At 41.8% G+C, this 25,098-nt stretch overlaps 3 protein-coding genes and 2 pseudogenes across 3 annotated transcripts; 2 read left to right on the top strand and 3 right to left on the bottom strand.

Annotated features, from left to right (window-relative positions):
* Nucleotides 1-2,091: 2,091 nt before the first annotated feature.
* Nucleotides 2,092-3,848, bottom strand: LOC130685739 (compound eye opsin BCRH2-like). Its single transcript, XM_057509063.2, has 5 exons — nucleotides 3,394-3,848; nucleotides 3,209-3,310; nucleotides 3,013-3,118; nucleotides 2,516-2,939; nucleotides 2,092-2,452 (listed from the first exon to the last, which is right to left on the bottom strand). Exons 1-5 carry the CDS (start codon nucleotides 3,800-3,802, stop codon nucleotides 2,330-2,332), a joined length of 1,164 nt encoding a protein of 387 aa, XP_057365046.1. The 5' UTR covers nucleotides 3,803-3,848; the 3' UTR covers nucleotides 2,092-2,329.
* A 931-nt stretch (nucleotides 3,849-4,779) lies between these two features.
* Nucleotides 4,780-6,935, top strand: LOC130685715 (synaptojanin-1-like; annotated as a pseudogene).
* A 1,333-nt stretch (nucleotides 6,936-8,268) lies between these two features.
* LOC130685714 (uncharacterized) lies at nucleotides 8,269-8,592 on the bottom strand. The gene has a single exon (XM_057509035.1). The coding sequence runs from the start codon at nucleotides 8,590-8,592 to the stop codon at nucleotides 8,269-8,271; it is 324 nt and encodes a 107-aa protein (XP_057365018.1).
* Nucleotides 8,593-8,756: 164 nt separating this feature from the next.
* LOC130685713 (uncharacterized) lies at nucleotides 8,757-9,407 on the bottom strand. The gene has a single exon (XM_057509034.2). It carries the CDS (start codon nucleotides 9,405-9,407, stop codon nucleotides 8,757-8,759), a length of 651 nt encoding a protein of 216 aa, XP_057365017.2.
* A 1,416-nt stretch (nucleotides 9,408-10,823) lies between these two features.
* LOC130685712 (uncharacterized) lies at nucleotides 10,824-15,599 on the top strand (annotated as a pseudogene).
* The last annotated feature ends 9,499 nt before the right edge of the window (nucleotides 15,600-25,098 follow it).

Here is a 25,098-nt window from a genome sequence, read left to right as displayed (position 1 = left end):
GCTATTAAAAAAATAACAAATGCAATTAAATAATTTGCGATAACTCAAGCATGCACCTTCAACCATACTTGGTGGACATCTTGCAGCAAGTATTCTGCATATCCAGCCTGCAATCTGATAAGATAGATTCGTACAATGAATAGTACATATTCCTGGAACCCAGGTGACTTCCAATCGCCCTCCCAGCTCACTCCGAAGAATGAACCGACTACGAAAGAAAAGAATTTTGCTGTCATTTGCTATTTTCTTGACTGTGAACTCGTTGTTACAAGGTGTGAGGATCGAACTCACGTTTCTATACAGAGACCAGAACTTAAGTCCGGCGCCTTAACCACTCGGCCAACCTGGTGTTAAATAACACTATTTCACTCAATTGGAGTCCCAGCTTAAAATTCCAATCGTCCAATGAGACACTAAAAAAAAATTAACAGACTACGATAGAAGAGAAGATTGCTGTCATTTACCATTCTCGTGACTACAAACTAGTGTTTACCAGGTGTGTTGAACGAACTCACGGCTCTAGACAAAGACCAGAACTTAAGTCTGGCGCCATAACCACTCGGCCAACCTGGTACACTAAAAATCAGTAACAGTAGCAGTAATAGCTGCTCCAAAGAAATTTTCTTTCTTTCCAGTTGCACACAACCGTTAAACAATACATTTAAGATCAACGTGTGAAAATCCAACTTACGTATCTATAAAGAAACGAAAACTTAAGTCTGGTGCCTTCACATCTAGGGTAATCAATTAATATATCTTTAGCAATCAAATAATTGTGTTAAGTATTATCAGCACATGTTGCGACAGATTTTAATAACAGAAATCCAATTTACCAGGATATAGATTCAATTTAGCGTTAGTAGTCTATTGTAGCAAACTTATGGTTACCAGGTATGAGGATCGAACTTACGTCCCTATACAGAGACAGAAATTAAGTCTGGCGCCTTAACAACACGGTGAACCTTGTGTTCACTAATACTATTTTACTTAATTGGAATCCTAGCTTAGAATTCCAATTGTCCACTGAGACACGCAAAAAAATGAACAGACTAAGGTAGAACAGAAGATTGCTGTCATTTGCTATTTTCTTGATTGTTTCTTACCTTTTTCAAATTGATTTATTCCTAAATCTACCAGGAAATAAAATTCATTTCACGATTTTTCGACGTGGCATGGTTCTATCTGCAGCCAATATAATCCTTGTGGTTAACGATGTTTTCTAGCTTATGGTCCCACCTCCAATGAATGGGCAGCGCAATTAAAACGTTATTTTAAAAGGTTTACCAACGGAAATCATTTATCTTCTAGAGCATGGTGTTCAATCTAAGATAAGAAACACAGCGCGAATGAATCAATTGAAGAGTGTTCACTATGAAAACAAGTGGATACGAAGAATTTAGGGTTATATTATGATTATTCACATTATATGTTTACCAGCGAATGTCGGACGGATTCGTTCCTCTAAAGATAAAAAACTAAGGTTAGCTATTATGTCCTGAAAGATCTGAAACTAACTCCAGTTTACCGCTCAGTTTATTTTCTACGCAAACAACAGAAACAAAAAGAACTCGAAAAACATTTGTGATTCATGGATACCAATCCGTGGGCTGTCCTTCTTATTAAAGGCAAGTCCTTGTTTGGTTTTATTGGAAATTGGGATGTCGTTGTAAAGTTTTCCCTAGAAACGGGAAAAATACAGACTTACAAATCCATATACACTTCCCGTTCAGGAACCGCCTCAAAACCTAAAATTCTGCATTAATACGGAATTTGCTGAAAGTGTCGTAACTTCTTTTATAGCGAAATATTTCAAGTACATAGTTATTTACGATTTCTCTATCAGCGGCAAGATAGATGAACAAGTTAAAACGAAACTCACAGAAAATCCACAAAGGAGCGAAACCACTTAAATAAAACAACCCAAGATCCATTGGTTATCCAAGAAGGAAGTATTAGTATACTCATTTTCCCTGTTTTAAACGCCAAAAAATGCGATACTTTTCTGTCCCTAAACTAAATTAATGGTGTCGTTTGCCACACGGTTATAATGCTGCCATAACGAATTCTTCAGGAAATGGATAAAAATGTATCTTTTTGGACAATAGAAATTTTATTTAGAGAAAAAAACAAAGTCCGTCAAAATAAAGAAAAGTAACGAGAACACTTTTAACGCGGTAATATTCAAAATTATCAGAAATCACTGAATTTTCTCATTTTCGTTAGTCCTCAGTAGAAAGCCAGCGTCGTCATCATGAATGATAGCCGTCTGATAACCAGAACACCCACGAATCTCTTTTAAAAAGAAGCCTACTGATCAAGCTTGATGTAGTTAAGCTGATTCGCACTTGACAGTTTCTGTCATTTCAGTCTTCTCCGAAATGACAGATTGGTTATCGGTCACTGCTTTCTTCTCTTCCACGATGCACATCCAAGGGAACATTTGCTTGAGGCACTATATAAAAACACAATTTTATAATTTGATGAGCAAAACATTTTTAATGGAATCGAACTGTACCTCTCGGTATTTAGGATGGGAAATGGCATAAATGAGCGGATTGTAGGCACAAGATGTTTTAGCCAGAATTACTGGAATAGCAGATACCAAAGGAGTAATCTTTGAAACATCACCCCAGGTACCAACAATGCAGATGACGGCGAAAGGGGTCCATGCGGCCAACCACATAGACACGTTCATGATGGAGACCTTGGCAATGCGGATCTCAGCAGAGACTTGCTGTTGATCGTTGTTGCTGCGGAGAGAAGCAACGTTCATCTTCTTGGCCTGCGCACGCAGTTCTTCTTCGTGCTTAAAAACAGCATGGACGATGAAGTAATAACAGCCAGCAATGACAATGATTGGCAGAATGTAGTTTGCAATGGTGGCTGCCATAATATGGGTTCTGTTATTCATATTTTGAGAGACATAGTCATACGAACATCTGTTTATTTGTGGTGAGAAAAAGAAGTAAATGTTATATGAATATAGCCACGCTTACAGATAAAAATACTCACGTTCCCATGATGCCGTCCATGGCGTACGCACCCCATCCTACGAGTGGGCAAATAGACCAACCTACAGCCCAGATCCAGCTCATCGTGATTATGGTTACAGCGCGGTCTAAATTTCGTCAAGGAAGTGTATCGAGTAATTTTAACGTAATACTTCTAAGTAAGAAAATTTTTAGTAATTTCTTTAACAAAACCATACTGAAAGTAAGTGGAGTCCCACTGAATCCCTTCACTATCACATTATAGCGATCGTAAGAGATCATGGTCAATGTGAAAATCTGGTTGTACCCGAAGCAAGCCCCTATTTACAGAAATCAACCGACGATTAATAGTTAACATCGTATCAAGCTATTCACCGCGTAAAATTATTAATTCGCAACGTACCAAGAAAAGCATGGATTTGGCAGCCCATTTCTCCAAAGCGCCATGGTCCGCCAAGGAAGAAATTGTAGACGCATTCCGGGAAGAGAGCAAGCATCAACAGGAAGTCTGAGACAGCCAAATTCATCACCAAGAGGTTTGCGGGGCTTCGAAGAGCTGGGAAACGGCTGAAGATTTTCAGAACGACAGCGTTTCCGGCAACGGCGCAAGTACCGATGATCAAGTACAGTAATCCCAAAAAGTAATACCAAGCAGGGTGCAAAGCCTTGTAGGTGTGCCAATGCGGATGAAGAAAGCTACGAATGTCTTCGGGTGCGTAGGCATAGAGAGTGAAGGTATCGGGCAAAGCCCACGGATCGAAAGCCTGCTTCTGGGCCATAGCCACCACAGCATCACCAGTCAAATTCGCCATTTTTCTAACGGAAAAACATCAATTTTTGTCAATTAGTACAACAAGATCAAAATTATGGTACATTCAAAATGATGTTTTACCTGGAAAAGAGATTTTGTTTTCAAGGTAGACAAAAGAATCTAGCACAGAAGGAATTGTCAAAGGAATTGACTTTGTAAAGCTGGAGCGTTGACAAGCAGAAGAAGCGACCTCGAAAGCAAGAGCTTACAGACTGACGCTATGAATTGAACACATGAAATGGGTCGTTTATATACAGAATTTTTTACAGGGAAATCAATATCTTGACGATGGCGTCCTCAAGAAACTTTATTGAATTAGCAGCCTACTTGTCTAAGCTGTTTACTAGGACAGAAACCATACAAATTGTTTGTGGTTATTACCGTGATGTTTGTATACAAAAAAGAAAACGAATAATCATGGCTCAGCACATCACTATGGCGTAGCAGGGGGAAACTAAACTCACGGGAACCGTGAAGGTCACGCAATGCCTTGTGAATCGCGACTCACAACTGGATCACGAGATGGCCACCACGACTCCAATAAACAGAGGCACACACAAGTATTTTATACGTGTCTTTCTGCACGAAAACCGCGTTTGTAAGAAGTTGCGGCAGTCCCGAACAGTGATTCGTTTTTAGTGTCAATAAATGAATTTCGTAAGAAATTGTTTAATGAACTTTCGTTTGACTTTTCATTCTGATTTAGTAAATGCAAATAGTTTTCAAATTGTCTAGTTATATCTTTCTATTATTATAAGATAACTGATGAACCCCCATCTTCTTGCTCTTTATTTTCTTCGTGTGATTAAATATTCCACGATTTTAGCAAACTTGTTTCACGAAATACCCTTCCGGTGGCGGTTTCCACAACTGATGGCGCCTCCCGTTTCCAGGGTGATTTCCTCGCCATACCGTTCCACGTTCAAGTACACGATAAACACGATACCGTTTGGACTACCACAGCTGATTTCAACTGATTTTGAAAGAAGGAATTACAGTAAACGTGCTAACCGATTCGAAGTCGCATATCAAGTTAATGACATTCTAAATACAATCGGCCGGGTAGTGGCTTGAACCTGCGTCACGAAAATGGCTATGGGGAAAAGTTACAAGATTTGGCATAAAACTAATGGGCAGGGACCGTACAGTGTTTTGCCTGAACAACGAATCCGAGACGAAGCTCTTCTCTTTGAATCTTTAGTTATTCCTGGTATGGGTAAGTAAACTGAATTTTTTTACGATAAAGCTAACAAACAAACCAACAAAATTGCATATAACTGCTAACTATTTGCCAGATCCTGCTGAGGTAGACGTAGGAAAGAAGTTGTATACAAAACTTTCTGACTCATATGGACGTCTTGGTGTACTAGTAGTTAATACAGGTTTATCAAATGAACTAGAATAATTTTAAATAACTTTGAACTTTGATACTTAAATTTATTTAGGAGATTGGCCCTTGCAATTCCTAGTATTAGCTACAGGTTGTGTTTCTGTTGGGAAGATTGGAGTATCTACAGTTTTTCGCATCAATCAAACAACTTTTATCCCTCTGAAGGGGCCACAAACGGTAGAAGAAGAATGGGTGACTGAGCTGCTGAAGCCGTTTAACTCTGGAACATTCTATTTCTTCTGGTCATCTGGGTAAGACCCAACTGATGCTACATTATGTACCCAAAAGATCCAACAGAATCGCGGAATAAAGAGGAAAAACAGAAGGGGATGATTCACTTAGGGAACTCTTCCAAGCTGTCCAAAAACGGTATTGTGAGTCGATGCCTTCTATTATGTTCGACTATCACCAAAAATGCAAGGTGTTAACCTCCAGAATCTCGCAAAATTGAAACAAAGTCTGCATCCCCTCTTTAAGCGCCATTCCTTCTTCTTACTCAAGAATCAGCAAGTTGAATCTCAACAAAAAGGAGTTATCCGAACCAACTGCCTCGACTGTCTTGACCGAACAAACTGGAAAAAACTTACAAATTTGAACGGTAATTTTAACGTGACTCGATTTTCTGAATATTGTTACAAACCTGTAAATAGTGCGCAGACATTTAGTGGCTTAGAGATCTTTGCCCTTCAGTTGGATGCTCTAGAGCCTCAAACGAAAACTCAGACCTTGACAAGGTTCGAGGAGGTTTTCCGGTCACCGTGGGTGAACAACGGAAACGAAATCAGTAAAATCTACGCTGGAACCGGATCTATCCAAGTGACTGTTTGTGTTAGCTACTTTTAGCTTCTGCTTAACAACCATGGTGTTATTTGAAAAGGGTGGATCAAAGACTATGGATGGCAGCGAGCATTGAGAACGCCAAAGCCTGGGCAACTGAGCTACAGAAGGTTTTAGTTGAAACGAAATCAACCAATTAGTCATTCAGTAATGTGTAAATGATATCGTACAAGGTGCTTTCACGGGATCGCCTATTCGCGCTACTGACCTATGTTCAACTTGTTGGCGTATGCCTCTACGTTTTGATTCGACACTAATTAGCGGCTGACGTGCGAGACGTGGCCCCCAGTCAGTCAAAACCGGGCTTGGTGGTGCGACGGGAAATAAAGGTGGCGTGGCTATCCGCTTTTTGGTGCGCAACACTTCGTTGTGTTTTGTCTGCAGTCACTTTGCCGCTGGCCAATCTCAGTGCGCTGAGCGCAATGCTGACTACGCAGAGATCACGCGACGCATTTCTTTCCCTCATGGAAGGAATGTGGAGAAGCATGATTTCGTTTTAAAAAAATTCAAAAGCGCAAGGTATTCGTGAATTACGTTGAATGTGAATTCAGCTTTCCGCCAACGCACAAATACCATCTTTTCTCCGACGATTATGACACTCGCGAGCCGAACCCCGGCATGGATAGATCGTGTACTGTTACGCAAACGGCGTGATAATAGTCAAAACCTAGGACGAACTGCCTGTTACGGTCGTGCAGAACTAAAACAGATTGATCATAGGCATGTGATGGCCTTCATAGACATAGAAATTCTTGCTACACGCATAGAAAAAACTCGATGGGTCTTGGAAGACGTGGTTGGGAAGCTAGGCCCATCGGATGCCACCGTTAGAGTACAACTTCTAGGCAACTTGGAACACGATGATGATAAAACGAGCTGGGCTGATAACAAAATGATTTTGACATGAAAGAGGTCAAAATACAAAGTAAAGGGGAGAAAGCTAGGTAAATAGAAGAAAGGAAAAGGGAGACTGCGCAAATGGAATGCTCGGTCTAAGAAGAAAAGAGAAGAGATGAACTTGAACAACAAATGCAATTGGAAAAGAAAGAGCGGTGGAAAAAAACTTGAATGCTCATGTTGAACAATTGAGGTATATAGAATATTTGTGTACTCCATCATTTTTCTCTAAGGATGTTCCCCTCACAGGGTAATGGACTTTTAGGCAAATGAAAAACTCGAGAACAGGAGAGATTGATAGCAGAAGCTGCAGGGTTAGAGGCTATTAAAGAAGAGGAAAAAAAAAAAAGAGAAGACGAAAGAGCAAGAAGAAAACAAAGTGGGTATAATATATTTTTTTTTTTTTCAAAACAATTTTTTTAGATAATATAATGTGTATTTTCAGAGAATTTTTGACCAAACAGCATTTGGCAAAACTAAGACAACGTTCGAAAGAAGTGACCGCTGATCTCGAAAGATAAATGAACTTCGTGGAAAAGCTTGCCGATAGTGATTGTTCCGAAAAAAGGAAAAAACACGTCGAGACATAATGCGATTTTTAGAACTCATTAAAAACCATCGTCAAACTGAGAAAGAACGCTTGCAGCAAAGCGAACCAAAAAAATTTATAGTTTGAAACGAAAGTGGACGTGTTGTCCCAAATTGATCAAAAACAACATAGTGAAGAAGAATTCATTAGCCTAGAAGAGCAAAAATGCAAACACCAAGAAATCATGGGCGAACCGAGGTCAAATCGAAGGTAGAGGTTAGTCGAATGAGCAATTGAGCATCGCTGACATAGTTTAGTACTAGCAGTCTTTCAAGTACCAATAGCTGAGTTATTAAAGTGTGCTCCAGTTCCAACCTGCAATCATAGGTAATGTACACACTTCAACTTGTTTAATGATTTTAGTTAATGTGATGATGCAATTGTTGATTAAAATTGATGTTTGAACGAGGTGAAGTGATTCTTTATTATCGTTTTAAGGACTTCAATGTCATAATGGAATTATGAAAATGAATGTTTCTGTTCTTCGTCAGGTTATTATGGCATTATGCTACTACTAGCTGTCGTCTTCCTGATGACTGGATCGACCTTAGGTGTGCCGATGGGTTCATCTTGTGGATACGGTAGTTATTCATACCAGACAACCCCAGCTGCGCCGTACTACGGTACGAAGGCGGCCGAGTACTACACCACAACATGCACAGAAAGGAAAAAAAAACAAAAAACTAAGTGACTTGATTTTATATTGTATAGCTTATTTGGCATACTTCTTAACATTACAGAAGACCATGCTTAATTAATAGGTTAAAGAGAGATTGATCGGATACGGGCGGGAAGTAGTTACAGGAAGAGCGGAACTCATTAAATAGGGGGGAGTTGTTGACGCAGAAAGTGGCATCGCTGGAAGTGCAGGATAGTTCACTGGTGCAGGTGTAGGTGCCGCAGATGCAGGATAGCCCATTGCAGCAGGTGCCGTAGGGGCCAACGGTGGAGGAATGCTCGTTGATGCGGGCATAGATACCGGTGGTAAGGGATAGCCCATCGGTGATGGTGTAGACGCAGAAGGTGCAGAGTAGCCTATTTGAGAAGGTGTAGCCATAGGAGGTGCAGCGTAACTCATCGGTGCGGATGGGAGTGAAAAGGAGTCGGGGAAGCGACCATCGGGGCAGGCGCTGGGGCAGGAGCTGCGGTGTAACCCATTGGCATTTGCATAGTTGTTGGAGGTAAAGGATAACTCATCGCTGCCGGTGTACTCATGGTGGACATAGTGGATGGAGTTGCAAGCTAGCCCATTGATGCAGCAGCCATAACTGGAGGTGAAGCATAGATTGCTGGTGTTGCCGTGGTTGATGGAGGTGCAGCATACCCCATCGGTGTGGGTGTGGCTGCCGAAGGTGCGGGATAGCCTGTTAGTGCCGGTGTAGTTAACGGTGGAGCAGAGTAGCTCATTGATAAAGGTGAAAGTGCCATAGGTGCAGCCGGAAGTGGCATTGGTGGGGGATTACCCATAGTTGTAGGTGCTGACGGTACTGAACTTGTAGGATAGCCCATTGGCGGAAACATAGCTGCCGGGGGTGCAGGATATCCCATTGAAGCGAGTGAAGGTAAGGAAGGTGCTGGTGAGGGTAGCGAAGGTGGGGAATAGGTCATGGGGGCCAGGGTAGGAAGTTGAGCCATATAATAATTCATAGCCGCCGGAGTAGCATAACTGGTTGTGACCGCGGCAGGTGGTGCCGGAGTGGTATAGCTCATCGTACCAGCAACATTGTAGCTTGTTGGCGTACTGGAAGTCGGATAACTCATTGGCACAGTGGTAGGTGTGGTAGCGGCGGAATACATCGGCATTGCAGGAGCAGGTGTCATAGGACCGGGATGAGCCATGGCTGCTGCTGTGGGGAAGGTCATCGACGGCGAGGAAGGTGTTGGGAAACCCATTAGAGCGGGCGCAGAATTCGTTACGGTTGCAAATGCCTGAAATGGAACTGTTTTTGGAATTCATATTGCGAATCGCAAAAAAAAAAAAACGTTTGTTTTAAATCTTTAAGCTTGGGAAGAGATGGCTAGGTGAACCACTTTTGTAAACAGTGAAAAATAATACCTTGAGGATTGCAATTGTTGAGAACGGCGCATAACTGGCTTGGTTGAGGAAGCATTGGCAAAAATTGTCTACCTCTTGTGTCTTCAGCAATGTTAAGGCGGGAAACTGGCGAGATTTCTTCTTCCAGTGTTTCCGTTAGAGGAACAAAACTATTATCACCAGTTTCTTTGAGCTGAGCTCGAACTGAACACAATACTACCAAGAAAATTACTGTGAACCTGTAAAAGAGAACAACAATGCAATTACTGGAAATTACATTTAAATTCACATCAAATAAGAAAGTTAAATTACGTTTGTTGTTTCATCCTGGAGAAGAGTTTGATTTCTTGCTGTTCTGTTGTTGCTGAGCTCAACTCGGTGGGTGATGGCAAAAATCAGACTACCAGGCATTTATACACCTTCCAGACCAAATGGTCCAAGCCCTGCCAAAGGTTGCAATAATTACTTTTATCAATTGGAAAGTAATAGCTGAACTGGTTCTAGGAAATCACTTGTGGATCTCATTAGGCACTAGCATGATCGTCTGAATGATGTTCCGTGCAAACCCCAATAGCGCGAGGAAAATAATCGCAATTCGCAGTGGCTTTCCATTCCCAAGCAATGAATTCTTATTCTCATGGGTCTAGATTAAAATGACATTATGTACTCGTTAACTAATGATATCGCAGCTAAGCCTTTTGAATCGAAGTTCTTTGCTTGAAAGGTTTCCAGCTGATGTTATGAAGCCACGGAAAAGTTTAAGCAAAACTGAGGTAAATCGTTGGCTCGTCGTGAGTATTATTTTTTTTTTTCGTATTTATAAGCAATTTTTTCATCTACACAAAGAAGAGCGGAACATACCCGATTGAAATTAACGAACGACTATGGTTCAAATGCTAGTTAGCTTTATGGGTTTCGTTTTCATTTCAGGTAAATGTGTACTTACCAGCTAGTTCATAAATATGCAAATTAAGCTGATGCTAATTAAGCAAAAGTGTAATGACAATTTTTTTTTTACTAGGCCCAAACAGTGTTTTGGGTTGCTGAAATAGCAAGCCAATTTGGCAACTGACTCATAGGACTGGGACCGGCATTCCAACCTGTTAAAGCATTCAGAGTTAACAGTTCAGATCCATCAAGTGCAACTATAAAGTAATCAATATTAACATTTATTGAAAATTTAAATTTTTACTTTCTGGTAGTAATCCGGATTTCTCCTAGCATTCGTAAAGTTTCACACGATATTAACAAGTTGTCAACATTACTCAATTCACATGGCGTTTGCCCTTTGTGAAAAAAAATTCAGGAAAAAGAACATTGACGTTATTACAAGTAATGACGTGCTGGCTCGTTGGGATTCTACGCTGTCGGTTGCCGATGGTGGACTGCGGGATCTTTACGAATATTTCAGTGTAAGTGTAGCAAACAATTGCAGCCACAGCGAGGACGAACGAACTCAAGCCTACAATGCAACAGTCGTTTATGGACAATTGGCCAATTTCCAACGAGATTATTTGCTGGATAAATTCTATGGTCACAACATTCGCGGTGACCGAATCATGGACCTTATCATTATTGATGAGGTCGATTGCATGTTGCTCGATCGCGGTAACAATACGCTGTACCTATCGCACGACATTCCTGGCATGGAGATGCTCGAATCTCTTTACGTTTTCATTAGGGAAAAGATATGCATAGCTTCTGCTATATCTGATAAAATGGCAATAATGAAATCCATTAAATCAGCCGTTCTTCACGACCTCTACGGTGCTATAACTAAAGATGATTTAGAATTGATTCACGGCCTATTAAAGGACCATCCATCGGAAAAGAATGCGCTCTGGAATTACTTGATTGAGACAAAAGTCATCGACCCACAAGGATGTCTTTTGAAGGAAGACAAGATTAAAGACATTAATTTTAAACCAGAACTGAATCCCAAAATTATCTTCTATCTTCATAGTGTTGCGAAACGCGAGCGGAGTATTCGCATTCCTGAACATTTGATTTCTTTTGTCGATTGCCATCTTGACACCTGGCTGGAAAATGCCATGACGACACTGGAACTCAAACGAGACGAGGACTACGTTGTTGATCAAGACCGAACAGACACCTGCCCAGATCTCAATCCTCAAGTGATTATCATGGACCAGGAAACTGGGATGGATCAGACTTCGGCGCAATGGGACGGAGCACTGCATCAATTTATTCAGCTAAAGGAAGGCTGCAAATTGGCATCACAGAGTCTGAAAGCAATTTTCGTTGCTAATGCAATGTATCTCAAGAAGTGCAAAACGGTGGCTGGAATATCGGGTACGTTGGGATCAGAAAAACGAAAGACAATTCATACAAGAGAAATACAAAAAGCACCAGTTCGTCATTCCAACAGCTTTCCAGAAATGTTTCTATCTTAAGCCGACACAAATCTTTAAATCAAAGGACCACTGGCTCAATGCGATCGTCAAAGAAACGCAACAGATCACTCTTCCTGGAGATCAAGCTAAAGCTCGTTCTCTCGTCATCTTCTGTCAATCAATCAGAGATGTGAACTTTATTCATTGTTACCTTAAAAATGGATTAAGGTCGAAGCTTAATGGCAACCACATCCATTGCTACACACGTGATTATGAAAAGTTTACTTTCGAAGGTCAATCACTTGAAGTTGGTCACGTGATCGTCGCCACTAACTTGGCGGGTAGAGGCACAGATATCAAAATCAGCAACGAATTGAGAGACGACGGAGGTCTAGACATTTGTTTGACTTTTTTGCCGAAAAATGAGCGAATTGAAGAGCAGGCGATGGGGCGCTCTGCTAGAAATGGCGCACCTGGAAGTGGAATCTTTCTCTTGTACGAAGAATCGCCAACAGGAAAGAAATGGGGCGCTGGAAAATGGTTAAGTATGAAGCAGGAGCGCCAGTGGCATGAGAGCCAACGGATTTCTCGTTTACAAGAAGATTTCAAGACCATGGAGTATGAACGACACTTATTTGAGGAATGGTCTAATTATTACACTGAACTGAAGCAAGAACTAAAAAACCAAAAACGTGGAGATCAAGAAATTAAAGCAACTTGCGACAGTGTACTCGATGTATGGGCTTTGTGGCTTGACCAAACAGAGGAGCATTTGAAAGTTGCTCATTCCTCTTATGTTGAATTACTCCGCAATTTTCGTGCTGGGCTTGGACTGCCAGAAAACAGCACAAGAGACTGCAGTTGGATGGCGCCAGTTCGATCCACCGACGTAGCCAAACATCTGGCTCTGCAAAAGCCATCACTGTCGGAAGCAGGTGAAATTCTGAAACGCGTCATTGATTCAAAGGACAGTGATTTTTATCCTGCTGCTCATTACTACTTTTCATTCATTTTGATTAAAGAAGATTTTAAAGAAAACAAAATTAAATTCATTCAAATTTTACAAAAATGCGAAACTATTTTGAGAAACGACATAGACATGCACTTGTCCTTTTACCGTAAAATCGCCCATGCAACGCCTGACCCAGCCCCGTCATTCTGCGTCGTCGACGCCTATAAACAACAAAAAGACAATATCATGAAAATCCTGGAATATTTCATCGGTTCGTCCGAACTCTATTAGGCAGTCATTATTGCTCAGCTTCTAATCTCAAGGAAGCTGGAAAGGAAGAAAAAGAAGAAAAGAGCTTTATTAACAAAGCTGAACATTGCTACAGAAAATCGAATTAGATTTTGTGCGTTTCCAAAAAAAAGGAAAAACAAAGTGTAAACCTGAACAAAAACCAAAATTTGTCCCAAAAGGGCGGACAAACTGTTTCAACTATTGATAGAAAAGAAGTGTATCAGCTGTCGGTTCAACGACATCGATATAATCCCTAATGGAGACGCTATCATTCAGCAAGTAGCCAATGAATACGGAATCCAGAAACTGAAGGACAATTTAAAGTCTGTCTTTGGGGAAATTTGGCAGAAGAGCAGATCGAGAAAAAACTGAAAAAAGAACATGTGATCCCGTGCACGAGAAAAGCGTTCTGGGAGGAGCTGAGGAAAGAAGGTGCACTTCAAGCTTTGAAAGGTGGATTATGTCCTCAAATGAACTGCGTCATCGTTTTGGAATCCGAATGCGACGACGAATCAAGTAAACTGAACAGCAAAATACTGAATCGAGAAGATCGGATCAAAATCGAAGACTTTCAGTTCGGATTGGATTCTTTTGATGGCGAAAACAACTGTCTGAACGTGCTGTGTAATCCCATTTACGACAACATGGACGACTTACTGAAACAAAAGAAAATCATGTTCAGTAAAGAGTACGTTATTAAACAATTTGGCGATCAATATCGTTGCCAAAAGGAGAAATTCGAATTTAACAAAATTGCACAGCTTAACCTTAAAAAACTTGAAACCGTCAATTTGAAACCTTCTTTCCCAATGGGGAAGGATGATTTAACGCGGGCTATTATAATTCCGAATAGCGAACGTAACTGCGTTTGGAAGGCGTTGACTGATCAGCAAATCATCGATTCGAATGGCGAGTTATGGTCCAACTACCAAAAATTCAGCTATCCCGAATGTCCTGCTTACGAGAAACCTGTCATGCGTGTAATAAGTAGAATTTTCGTCGCTGAAATAGTTAAACGTCAATGGCTAGAGGCTGACAAAGAGCCCAATTGTTTGAAAGCCATAAATTTGCTTCCATTGAAACCCTATCGAGATATGCTTGGCCATTTGATGGCTGCCCACGTCATCTATGGTGCTCGAGTGACTGAAGATGCAAAACTCATTGAAGAGGAAACTAAAGACATTGAAGATGAAGACGACCGTGACTGTGTCGGGAAGTTTCTGAAAAGCCACCAAGCTGTTTACGCTCCGAGGATGAAAAAATCTGACTTTTTTCTCGATCTTATCGAAATGGATATTCGGAAGATTCCAAACACAAATAACATTTCTACGGAACTTTATATCTTCGATCTTTTAGGATTCAATCACGTTGTTGACATTAAAGATTGAGAAAGGTCCTGGATATCATATTTGGGGGCAACGTTCGCCGGTGTTGTTGGTGTAGCTTAGATCGCTGTTGGAAATTACCTTATTCACGGTAAAATGCTGTCCTTTGGATTAAGCAAGGATTTATTGTTAATGGGAGGGGTATCGGACATTTTGTACGCCATAACGACCATCATGACGCACAGCAATTTCACCTGGTCAAATTTCATGCGCCAAAGGCTTAGGAGTGCCATGGGAAAAATGGAGCCAAACGAAATGATCAAAGCACTTTACAAATTATATAAATCGACTGAAAATGAAGATTTTAGAAAGGCAATCAATTTGGCTGTCGATCTAGTAAGATGGAAACGACAAAACAGAGGTCAAACAAACAAAGGGCATGAAACACCACCAGGAAGGATCGCAGAGGTGACTGGATGGGTCAACCACCAAACCGAGTTCTACTTTCACAGCCAACTCCATTACCTTTTACTAGATGTTGGCATCTTTGTACTAGGAAAAACCAAGAAATGCGTCACCAAAAACTTGACCGACATTCGAAAGGCGCTGACCCAATTCAACGAACTGCACGGACTCGAAACATCCCAGCATTTCGTTAAAGAGAAGTTGAAAGAATTGATTTCTGATTGGACTACAGAAGGGCACAAATGGGTCAATAGAATCGTCGAGGAAATCTCGTTGAAGCTTAACGAGATTCAACGAAAGGAGGGAATATTGCTGACTCAAGAATTGGCTGATAAAGTAATTCGCTTGATGGAACCGATTTTCAATGATTACGAGATGCGAATGAGATTGATACGCGTCATTGTCACCTGCATTAGCGAATTCCTATTGGGCCTGGAGAATCGCGACAGCTCTGAAGTCCCAAGAGCTAAAGACATCGACGTTGAAGAATTTAATCAATTTCAGAAAAAAATGGTAGCTGACATTGACTCTGAACTGGGAAGCCTAGTGGAAAGGATTCTGGACTGTTTGAGGCAACAAGTTCATCAAGTCGCCTCCGACCAAGTCTCGAAGCTAGAAAATGTTAATTCCGAAATGTTCACTACTTTTTCACAGTTGATTTAATCGAAGGTGAAAACACTGTAATTTTTGAAAGATTGCCTTACACGATTTATGAGGACGACGAACATTTTAAATTGTTTTCAAATTGTTTGATTTTTCCAACATTTCCAGTTTTCCATTTTAGCCTCTTCTTTCCTTGTTGTAGTTGCTGGCTATATTATTTTCCAGGTTCTATTAAGTTGAATACAAAGACATTTTTGTTCAACTTTTTTTTATCCGTCGAAGAGAACTGACTGTTTCCTGGAGGCAAACGTAGCCGAAGGAAGCTTACACTACCGTGTGAAATTTATTAAGTATGAGCGACGAAAGCTTCACCTTAAATCCGTGGCATTAAAGATCAAAATGAAAAAAGTTCGGTTGAAAAGCATATTCGTACGAACTGCAGCGATTTAAAGGAAAACTAAAAAAAAGAAGATATTTCCTTTCAGTATTTGCATTGCAGCAAAATCGGTGAGACGTCAGTATTACAAATCTGCCAAAATCTAAATGCTTCACGAAGAAATTTTTTAGAATCCTTTTGCAATAGTTGGAGTGCAAGTGTTGGAAAGACACAGTTTTATTACTAAGAGTTTTAGCAAAGACGCATGGCAAGCCAAACGTGCAGACAGGACGAAAACACAGTGATACGCTAGCGATTTTGATGAAATTTGTCGATTCACATACCATATACGCCAGAACACCGTCAATGCTGTGCGGGTGAAACCTACAAGGCTGCAGCCCAGTGAACCTCGTTGGATTTACATTTCCATAAATGCTTGGGTGACATAAAACATTTTTGGAGTAAACGTTTATGAAATAACACATCACGCATACCAGAAATGCAGAACGCCACCGGGGTGTCAGATTGCCACGATTATTTTCTGCATTCGTATTGTAAGGAAAACGAAATTACACAGGAACGATTAACGGGAACATTGATGTAGGAGCCATCTCATTTTGAAATCAGAATTTCGATCGGGAACGACTGTGATAAATGAATGATGCAATGGCGAAAGAAACAACTGATACATAGTAAACTGACAAGTACTTTCATCATCATCCAGCTATTAAAAAAATATTTCGAAGCTCGTACTATATCAGGGCTATGTCAGTGTAGTGGCTTGCGTCGGGATAATACATCTAAGCCTCGGTGTAGTAGCTGGGTGGTGGCGAAGTATTCAGCTGCCTTGGTGACGCAGTATAACGCAAAGCCTCTGTTTGGCAATAGTCTGCAGTCAAACAGTACTTGGGCGTCTTAGAGTGATTCGTCAGTGTTCTACTTGTGTAGTACCTGGACACGCAACAGTAAAACGGGGCAGGTGTGGTGTGGCCGCTTGAGGTAGAATAGTACTTTGAAGCTTCGTTGTGGTAAATAGGTGTAGGTTCAGTGTGTAAGACGGAGCAGCTTCATTTTAGTAAGCTACATAATACTTCATTGCTTCTGTGGTGTTCTAATACGAACCAATAGTGGCACAGAATTGCTCGTAGAAGACTAGGACTTCTCAGGTACGGAAGGGTAGCTGGGTATGGCGTAACTGCGTGGGGTTGTAAAATTCGATTTTGACAGGTTTCAATTGGTAAAAATAGAAGGTAAAGAAATTCGTAAATTGTAGACTAATCAGACGCTTTGCAAACATCTCCTGCATCTCTACTAGTATTTAAAATTCATGAATCGAATTATTGAATGGCATGTTGGCCGAACTGATAAAACGCCATACTTAATATCTGGTCTGTAGAAATGAGGGTGATTAAACCTACACCTTGTAACAAGCGTGAAAATCTATAAAATGTTATTGTGGAAAAGACTGGCTGAACGAAAATGAAGAAACTGCATGGGCAATATGTCAAGGTTTTAGTGCTCTGAGACTCTTTTCAGAATTCCGTGCGAGCAAATTCTTACAAAATTTTAATATAGGCCTACAGGAATTTAGCCCACTTGGCATAGGCTATTGAGACGAAAACTTGGCGGTGTAAGTGTCTGTTAGCAGCATACAATGTTTGTCTAGCAGGGCGCAGGAGTTGTGTAGGACCCGGACGGCGACAAACTCACCGGCAGACTCCTATACAACCCAAGAGTTGGAAAAAAGAAGAAAAAATGGCTGCCCTTAGCACTCGAATGACATCCTCTAGACCTGTTACGATCGGTCACAATGGACCGCATTGTATTGTACAGTTATTGATCCGGATCTATCATGACATCAGCTAATATCTTTTACCTCTCTGTTCAGCCTTGCATTGGAATGCTAGGCGTTGCTGTTGCAGCTTCTTCCGGGTGCGGTAGGCTCTGTATCTTTGGAGTATAGGGGAGGGTGGGCGTGGTTGGAACACAAAACTTATTTTTGTTCCGTACGATTACAAAAATCGTCCAAGTAAAGTAAAAAATATATAGATTTGTAGCCAGTTATGTCAGCTACATAACCGTATTTTTTTTGGGTGGGTTCGGCAAAGTTTAATGTGTGCTATGAGTAAAAAACCGGAGGTACCTCAAGTTGTTTCAATTGCCAATTCTACTCGGCAATTGAAACAGGGCGTCTGGGCAGTTGAAACGTGGGTTTTCCCATAAGAGAGCTCCCGGTTTTACGAAAAAACTAAAATGACGATATCTCAGAATCTGGGATACGTATTTTGATGAATTTTTACAGTAATATAGAGAATTTTAATCTTTATTTTTTAAGATGTTTTATAAGTTTCTATAGTAAATAAATATTATTTAATTAATTTTAGTAGTTTTCTGAATTAGGTTCTGAACACCGTTAGTAATCCAAAGAACGGTTAATAGTATGGAGATCAAATTTTTATAATCGAATATTGCATGTCCGGCCTTACATCATAATTGTTGTTAATGTCCTTAATTTAATTTTTAAAATTTAATTTCTTTCGTCAACGTTGTAAATAAAAGCACAAAACATTGTGGCAGACGATAAATGCCAGCCACCCAGCAGACGAAATAAAACACAAAATAAACAATAATTGAAAAAAGAGCTCTGCTAATACGCTGCGTAGGGAACACCGTTGCCAGACTACAGTAAAGGAGACACGCATACGGAAGGGTCGCAATTGGAACAAGGTGTTCCAATTGCTCCGACCATGGGTCTTCTCGGAGTTTTAATTTTTATAGGTGATAAAGTTAAGCAGAGACTAGAAAAAAATTAATGTGATCAACTTATAGCTTAATGAATGACGAATGATTGGAGACCTTTTTTAATGATTTTCTCCATCGTTTTCAGTGTGAAAACGAAAAAATTGTCTGCAAAAAAACAACAAATGGACAGCCAAAAAACAATTTTCTGGGATAATTCGAAAACTTTTAAATTCTAAAGCCTCCAATTTTTTCTAAAAATGTAGAACCCTAATTCCCGTTAGTTCAAATTTTTTAAACCAAATCTCTTACGTACTTTAAGTGGTAGAATTTTTGTTTCAATTGCCGCGTGTTCCAATTGCGCCCACCCTCCTCTACGTCGCTTACTCTTCCGCCACAAATGTGCAATGTACTTGATGATCTGCCGGTAGCATGAAGTAGACTCGCTGGCCGACGTGCTGGCCAATGTCGATGTCGATTGGTAGCTGTAGTAACCCAAGACCAATAGCAGAGACATGGCAACAGGGCCTGCTAGTGGTCGAGGGACGGCAGTTGAAAATCGCAAATAAACGCAGCAAGGTCAGACTTAGTTCGCCTCCCTTTCATCTTAGCTATCTGTTCACAATACGAGGTAACCACGCTAGTCTAGGTTACCACATTGGCGACGAGGTATTTTTTTTTTCTTTTCGAACTTTCCTCTTCCGTGTACAAATCAAAGTGCAAGTGAACTACAATCACTATTCGTCTAAAAGTGCCACTCTCATCGCGTGTCCAAGATGGCTACCTCCATGCCTTCTTTTCCACCATTTGATGTGGATGAAGATCACACCTCAATCGGGGTCCGTTGGTCAAAATGGGTGAATCGATTCGTCAATTTTTTAGCCGCTCTAAACATCACAGATGATGCACGTAAAAAGGCATTACTTATCCACTATGGTGGCGAAAAAGTATTTGAGATTTTTGAAACTTTGGACTCGACAATTAGAGTAAAAGTTCAGGCCACAGCCAACGACGCTGCCATTAACGAAACAGCTTATGAAGCGGCATTACGAGCTCTGAATGACCACTTTATCCCCAGAGTCAACACTGACTTCGAGATCTTCACTTTCCGTCAGGCAAGACAACACATCGGTGAGACTATCGACGCATATCACACACGATTGCAACAAATAGCTAGGTATTGCAACTTTCCAGACAAAGACAGAGAAGTCAAGGCACAGTTAACAATTGGTTGCACTTCTACTGATCTGCGAAGAAAAATACTAGAAAAACCAGCCATGACGCTGGAGATGGCGTTGAACAAAGCCAGAGCTCTCGAAGCGGCCGCTAACCAGGCCGACGTCATGGAAAAGGAGACAGAGCAAGCTGTCTTTGCGCTACAGCACAAACATTCAACTCGCAACCAACATCAGCACAAGACCTACAATCGGAAAACTACACAACCCTCGGAAAATCGCACTTGCAGTTTCTGTGGGGGAAACTTCCACACCCAGTTGTCTTTGTGCCCAGCCCGGTTTCATCAGTGCCAAAACTGCCTGAACATACACCACTTTGAACAGCTCTGCCGTTCAACTCGACGAGAGAGACCAAACCAAGTGGACAAGGGAGACAAACCCAACAAGCGCAGTGCTCTCAAACAACAAACCAAGACATTTCACCCGTCAGCCTGGAAGCAAGACATCCAGAACCAAGCTCAACACGTCAATGTCAAGGAAGTGCTCGACTCAGAGTCTGAAGAAGAGGTAACCTATCAAGTAACAGCCCAAGGTCTAAAGAACTCGTTGTACACCGTATGCATCAACAATGTCCATGTGTCGGTCATCGCAGACTCAGGTTCAACAGTCACGCTCCTGGATCAAGAGGCACATAGTAGCCTGGGAAGTCCACCACTAACCCCAACAACCGTCAAAATTTTTACCTATGGAGCCACACAACCTCTGCCACTGCTAGGCAAGCTTGATTTCACGGTCTCATATGACAAGTGCTCTGTCAACAGCACAGTCTTCGTTTGCCCGGGTGATAATGGGAACCTACTGAGCGGCAAACTAGCAGCACACCTCGGGATTCTGAACATGGCCAACGCCATCAGTGAACGGCCGGAAAACTCAAACGTCACGGAAGAGCAACTCAAGTTTCCTGGATTATTCAAACGTATAGGAAAACTTAAAAACTTTACCGTCAAGCTACACATCGACACTTCTGTCACTCCCGTTGCAAATACCCATCGACGAATCCCACTACACCTCCGCAAGGCAACTGAACTGGAACTCCAACATCTAGTAGAAATGGACATAATTGAACCGGTAGAAGGTCCCACACCGTGGGTGTCGCCTGTAGTCGTTGTCACAAAGCCGCACGACAAAACCAAAATCCGAATATGTGTGGATATGAAACAAGCCAACAAAGCAATCCAGAGGGAGCGCCATACAACCCCCACGCTCGATGACATCCTTTCAGATCTAAACGGAGCAGCTATGTTCTCAGCTCTAGATCTCGCTCATGGCTATCACCAGCTAGAGCTAGATGAAGCTAGTCGATTCATCACAACTTTCTCCACCCACGTCGGACTGTGGCGCTACAAACGTCTCTTTTTTGGAGTGAACTCCGCCGCCGAAGTATTCCAGAATGCAATACGACAAACACTTATTGGATTGGAAGGTACCCTAAACGTCAGTGACGATATATTGGTTTGGGGAAAAGATAAAGAGGAACATGAAAAACGTCTTCACTCAGTGTTATCGAGACTAAACAGTCTCAACGTAACCTTGAATGCAGCAAAATGCCGGTTTCGTCAAGACAAAGTCAAGTTTTTTGGCTTCATCTTTTCCAAAAGTGGAATTCAAGCAGATCCTACCAAAATCGAAGCAGTGACGTCGCTTAGCAGACCGGAATCATGTGAGGCCGTGCGAAGTTTTCTAGGGATGGCGAATTATGTTCGAAGATTTGTTCCGGGATTTGCCGACATCACGGCTCCACTTAGAGAGCTAACAAAGAAAGATGCAGTGTACAAGTGGACAACCGACTGTGAACAAGCTGTGAGCAAAGTGAAAGAAATGCTGGCAAAGAAACCGATTCTCGCCTACTTCGACACGAACCTACCATCGGAGATCATCGTGGATGCCAGTCCAATAGGTCTAGCAGCAATCCTCACTCAACGGAAAAATGATAACACCAGCCACATAATCGCTTTTGCGAGCAAGTCATTGTCCCCAACTGAACAAAGATACTCCCAACTTGAAAGAGAGGCGCTTGCTGTGCTGTGGGGATGCCAACACTTCCACATATACGTTTTTGGACAACCGGTCACAGTGCTAAGTGACCACAAACCATTGGTTAGCTTTTTCAACAATAGTATGTCCCACCGCAACACCCGCTTGGAGCGTTGGAGTCTAAAACTTGTACCCTACAATGTGACAGTGCAACACACGCCAGGAGCCACAAACCCAGCGGATTATCTATCTCGACATCCACTAGACAACAATCAAAACGCAGTTGCCACCACATCGGCTGAACAACATGTAAACTTCATTGTAGTATCATCCCTACCAAAGTACGTGACACTGTCCGAAGTAGAAGAGGCATCAAAAACAGACTCTGAGATCTCGCAAGTTATAAAAGTAGTCAAAACGGCCAACTGGGGCGCACTAAAGACATCCCCTTACTACAAATGCAAGGAGCAGTTATCGGTGGGCAGTGACGGGAAAATACTTCTAAAAAACAACAAAATCTGCATCCCAAAACAGCTCCAACAAAAAGCAGTACAGCTAGCTCACCAAGGTCACCAAGGGGAGTCGAAGACCAAGGCACTAGTCCGCAGTAAAATTTGGTTCCCAGGGGTCAACAAACTAGTCGAACAAACAGCCAAAAGATGCCTCCCCTGCCAAGCAAGCACAAAATCACACACTAAAGAGCCAGTGATCACATCTCCGATGCCTTCTGCTCCGTGGACTCAACTCAGCATGGATTTTGATACGCTCCCGACAGACGAAGAAGTCTTTGTTGTCATCGACGACTACTCGCGGTATCCTGAAGTACACCTTGTTCAATCCACGTCAGCAAGAAATACCATCTCGAAGTTAGAACGTATCTTCTCTCAACATGGAGTCCCTGAAGTGATCAGATCTGATAATGGACCTCCATTCAACATTGCTGAGTTCGCCGCATACATGGATAAAATGGGAATTCGCCTTCGTCGAGTTACACCGGTATGGGCACCGGCAAACGGCGAGGTTGAACGCATAATGCAGCCACTAAACAAGATGGTTAGAACAGCCACAGTAGAAGGAAAAAACTGGAAGTACGGCCTAGACCGCTTTCTGCTGAGCTACAGAGCTACCCCTCACACGGTAACGGGGTTCTCTCCCGCAAAACTGTTGTTCAATAGGGAATTAAAAATCCTACTACCGGAACTTCCAAAAACAAGCGCTGACGATCAAGGGGATCATCATCGTCAAGCCCGCCTTCGAGACAACGAAATAAAAAAGAAAATGGCTGACTACGCAAATAGCAAACGCACTCGCACACCTTCGACCATAAATGTGGGTGACGTCGTCTTATTGCGAAACAATAGCAGACTCAGAAACAAAATGGAACCACCATACTTCCCTAACAAGCTGACGGTCTCAAACAAAAAGGGCAGCATGGTAACGGCAAACGGTCGAGGCAAACAATTAACCCGAAACAGTTCGTTCTTTCGTCAATTTGGCTGCGGCGACCCTGCAACGTTCACCGATGAGGAAGTTCCAGCCACCACTAGTAAAAATAACAGCCAAGCCGAAGCTGAAGACAAGGAAAGAGAGGAATCGGGCAGTTCAAGTTCACGCTGCTTGTCGCCACTGGACGAAACCATAGAGCCACCAAGCGAGCCGGTAGAGACGCTGAAGGAAAATGAAGAAAATTTCCATGGATGGACGAATGCGGACAACATTCCTCCCTTACCGTCGGATGAAGACGATGACCGACAGGAGATCGTCATTCCCCAAAGACGAGGAACACGCCCAAGAAAACGCCCAGATCCACTCCATTACGTAGGGAAAGGAATTCAGGGGAAGAAGAAGTAATAGGAGCCCAAGAAACCTCCCAATCGTCTGTATCTCCCTAGTATTTGTGAAATGTGACCGCTGTCAAATTTAACCGGGTGCAGCTGTATTGAAAAACAAACATAGTCTCGAAACCATGTAATGCAGAAATGTTAAAAAAAAAAAAAAAAAAAATAAATAACAATAATATGTTGAGTCCTACTAAATCAAAGTGGGGAGAAATGTAGTAACCCAAGACCAATAGCAGAGACATGGCAACAGGGCCTGCTAGTGGTCGAGGGACGCCAGTTGAAAATCGCAAATAAACGCAGCAAGGTCAGACTTAGTTCGCCTCCCTTTCATCTTAGCTATCTGTTCACAATACGAGGTAACCACGCTAGTCTAGGTTACCACAGGTAGCGCGCCCGTTCCAGCCGCATCCGCGCTATTTCGCGCTTCTTCGTCTCGCAGAACTGCGTGGCTATTGCCACCAGGCACAGGTTGATCATGAAGAACGAGCCAATGTCTTTTAAAGAAGGCGTTCGTTTAACTGTACATCAACTTTGTTTATACACTCCGCTATAGTTAGTGGACGTGATGGATGTGGGCAGAGATAATTAGCGGTGCTTCAGAGATCTAGTGTTTGTCTTAGGCTGTTAGATCCTCGAAGCGGTTGTGCAGCTACTAATATGGTAGAAGCGTATAGGGCGGTGGACATTTGGTAGCCAGCCAGTTTATCCAAGCGATGCAAGGCTATAGCAATATTTTCAATGAGCATTAAATATCGACTAGCTTTGTTTGGAATGCCACAATTGACTTACTCCAAAAGATGCAGACTGTCCTACACTCTGAAGATCCAAATATCTCATCCGATTGGCGGAAGCGATCCCCAATTGACGCGAGGCAGAGTCCGATTAATATTGAACAATTACTAATATTAACAACCATGTAATAACCATTTAACAGCTGCAAATCTTTTTATTATTAGCTATTGTTATTCATTTTAAAAAAATCAAATCAATGTCATCATTCGTGAATATTTCTAGTAAACTACGCAATATATGTAAACAGCACCATGAAAAGAAAACCATGAAAGAAGCAACCGGCGTCTTCGTTCCGACCAACCTGACCAATCTTCTCTTTCATCTTTCTCCTCCTTTCATCCTCTCCATTCTTCTCCGCAGAGGCATGATCTGTTTCAGGGTTATCATAAGCCAAGGGTAAACAAGGCCACAGAAAAGAAGTGAGTTTCGGTATGTACGTCAAACTGTAATAATAAACTGTTGAATCATCTGGGATGAACCCGAATAAAAGTTTATCAATCAACAATAACAATGGTAATCAACAGTTAAGGTAAGTAATGGTATATCTTTTGAAGAAATTGTACCCGATTTTTGCCTAATCACCTATCACTTAGATTTTTCTC

The sequence above is a fragment of the Daphnia carinata genome, chromosome 9 (assembly GCF_022539665.2).
Source record: "Daphnia carinata strain CSIRO-1 chromosome 9, CSIRO_AGI_Dcar_HiC_V3, whole genome shotgun sequence".
NCBI classification, from domain to species: Eukaryota; Metazoa; Arthropoda; class Branchiopoda; order Diplostraca; family Daphniidae; genus Daphnia; species Daphnia carinata.
This window is presented reverse-complemented; position numbering and strand designations above follow the sequence as displayed.

Coding starts and splice junctions, on each gene's coding strand:
- LOC130685739 (XM_057509063.2), bottom strand. CDS start 3,802: ATGGCGAATTTGACTGGTGATGCTGTGGTGGCTATGGCCCAGAAGCAG. Junction 3,311..3,393: donor CCAAATCCATGCTTTTCTTG/GTACGTTGCGAA, acceptor TTCTGTAAATAG/GGGCTTGCTTCGGGTACAAC. Junction 2,453..2,515: donor CCCATCCTAAATACCGAGAG/GTACAGTTCGAT, acceptor GTTTTTATATAG/TGCCTCAAGCAAATGTTCCC.
- LOC130685714 (XM_057509035.1), bottom strand. CDS start 8,592: ATGAGTTACGCTGCACCTCCTATGGCTACACCTTCTCAAATAGGCTAC.
- LOC130685713 (XM_057509034.2), bottom strand. CDS start 9,407: ATGGGTTTCCCAACACCTTCCTCGCCGTCGATGACCTTCCCCACAGCA.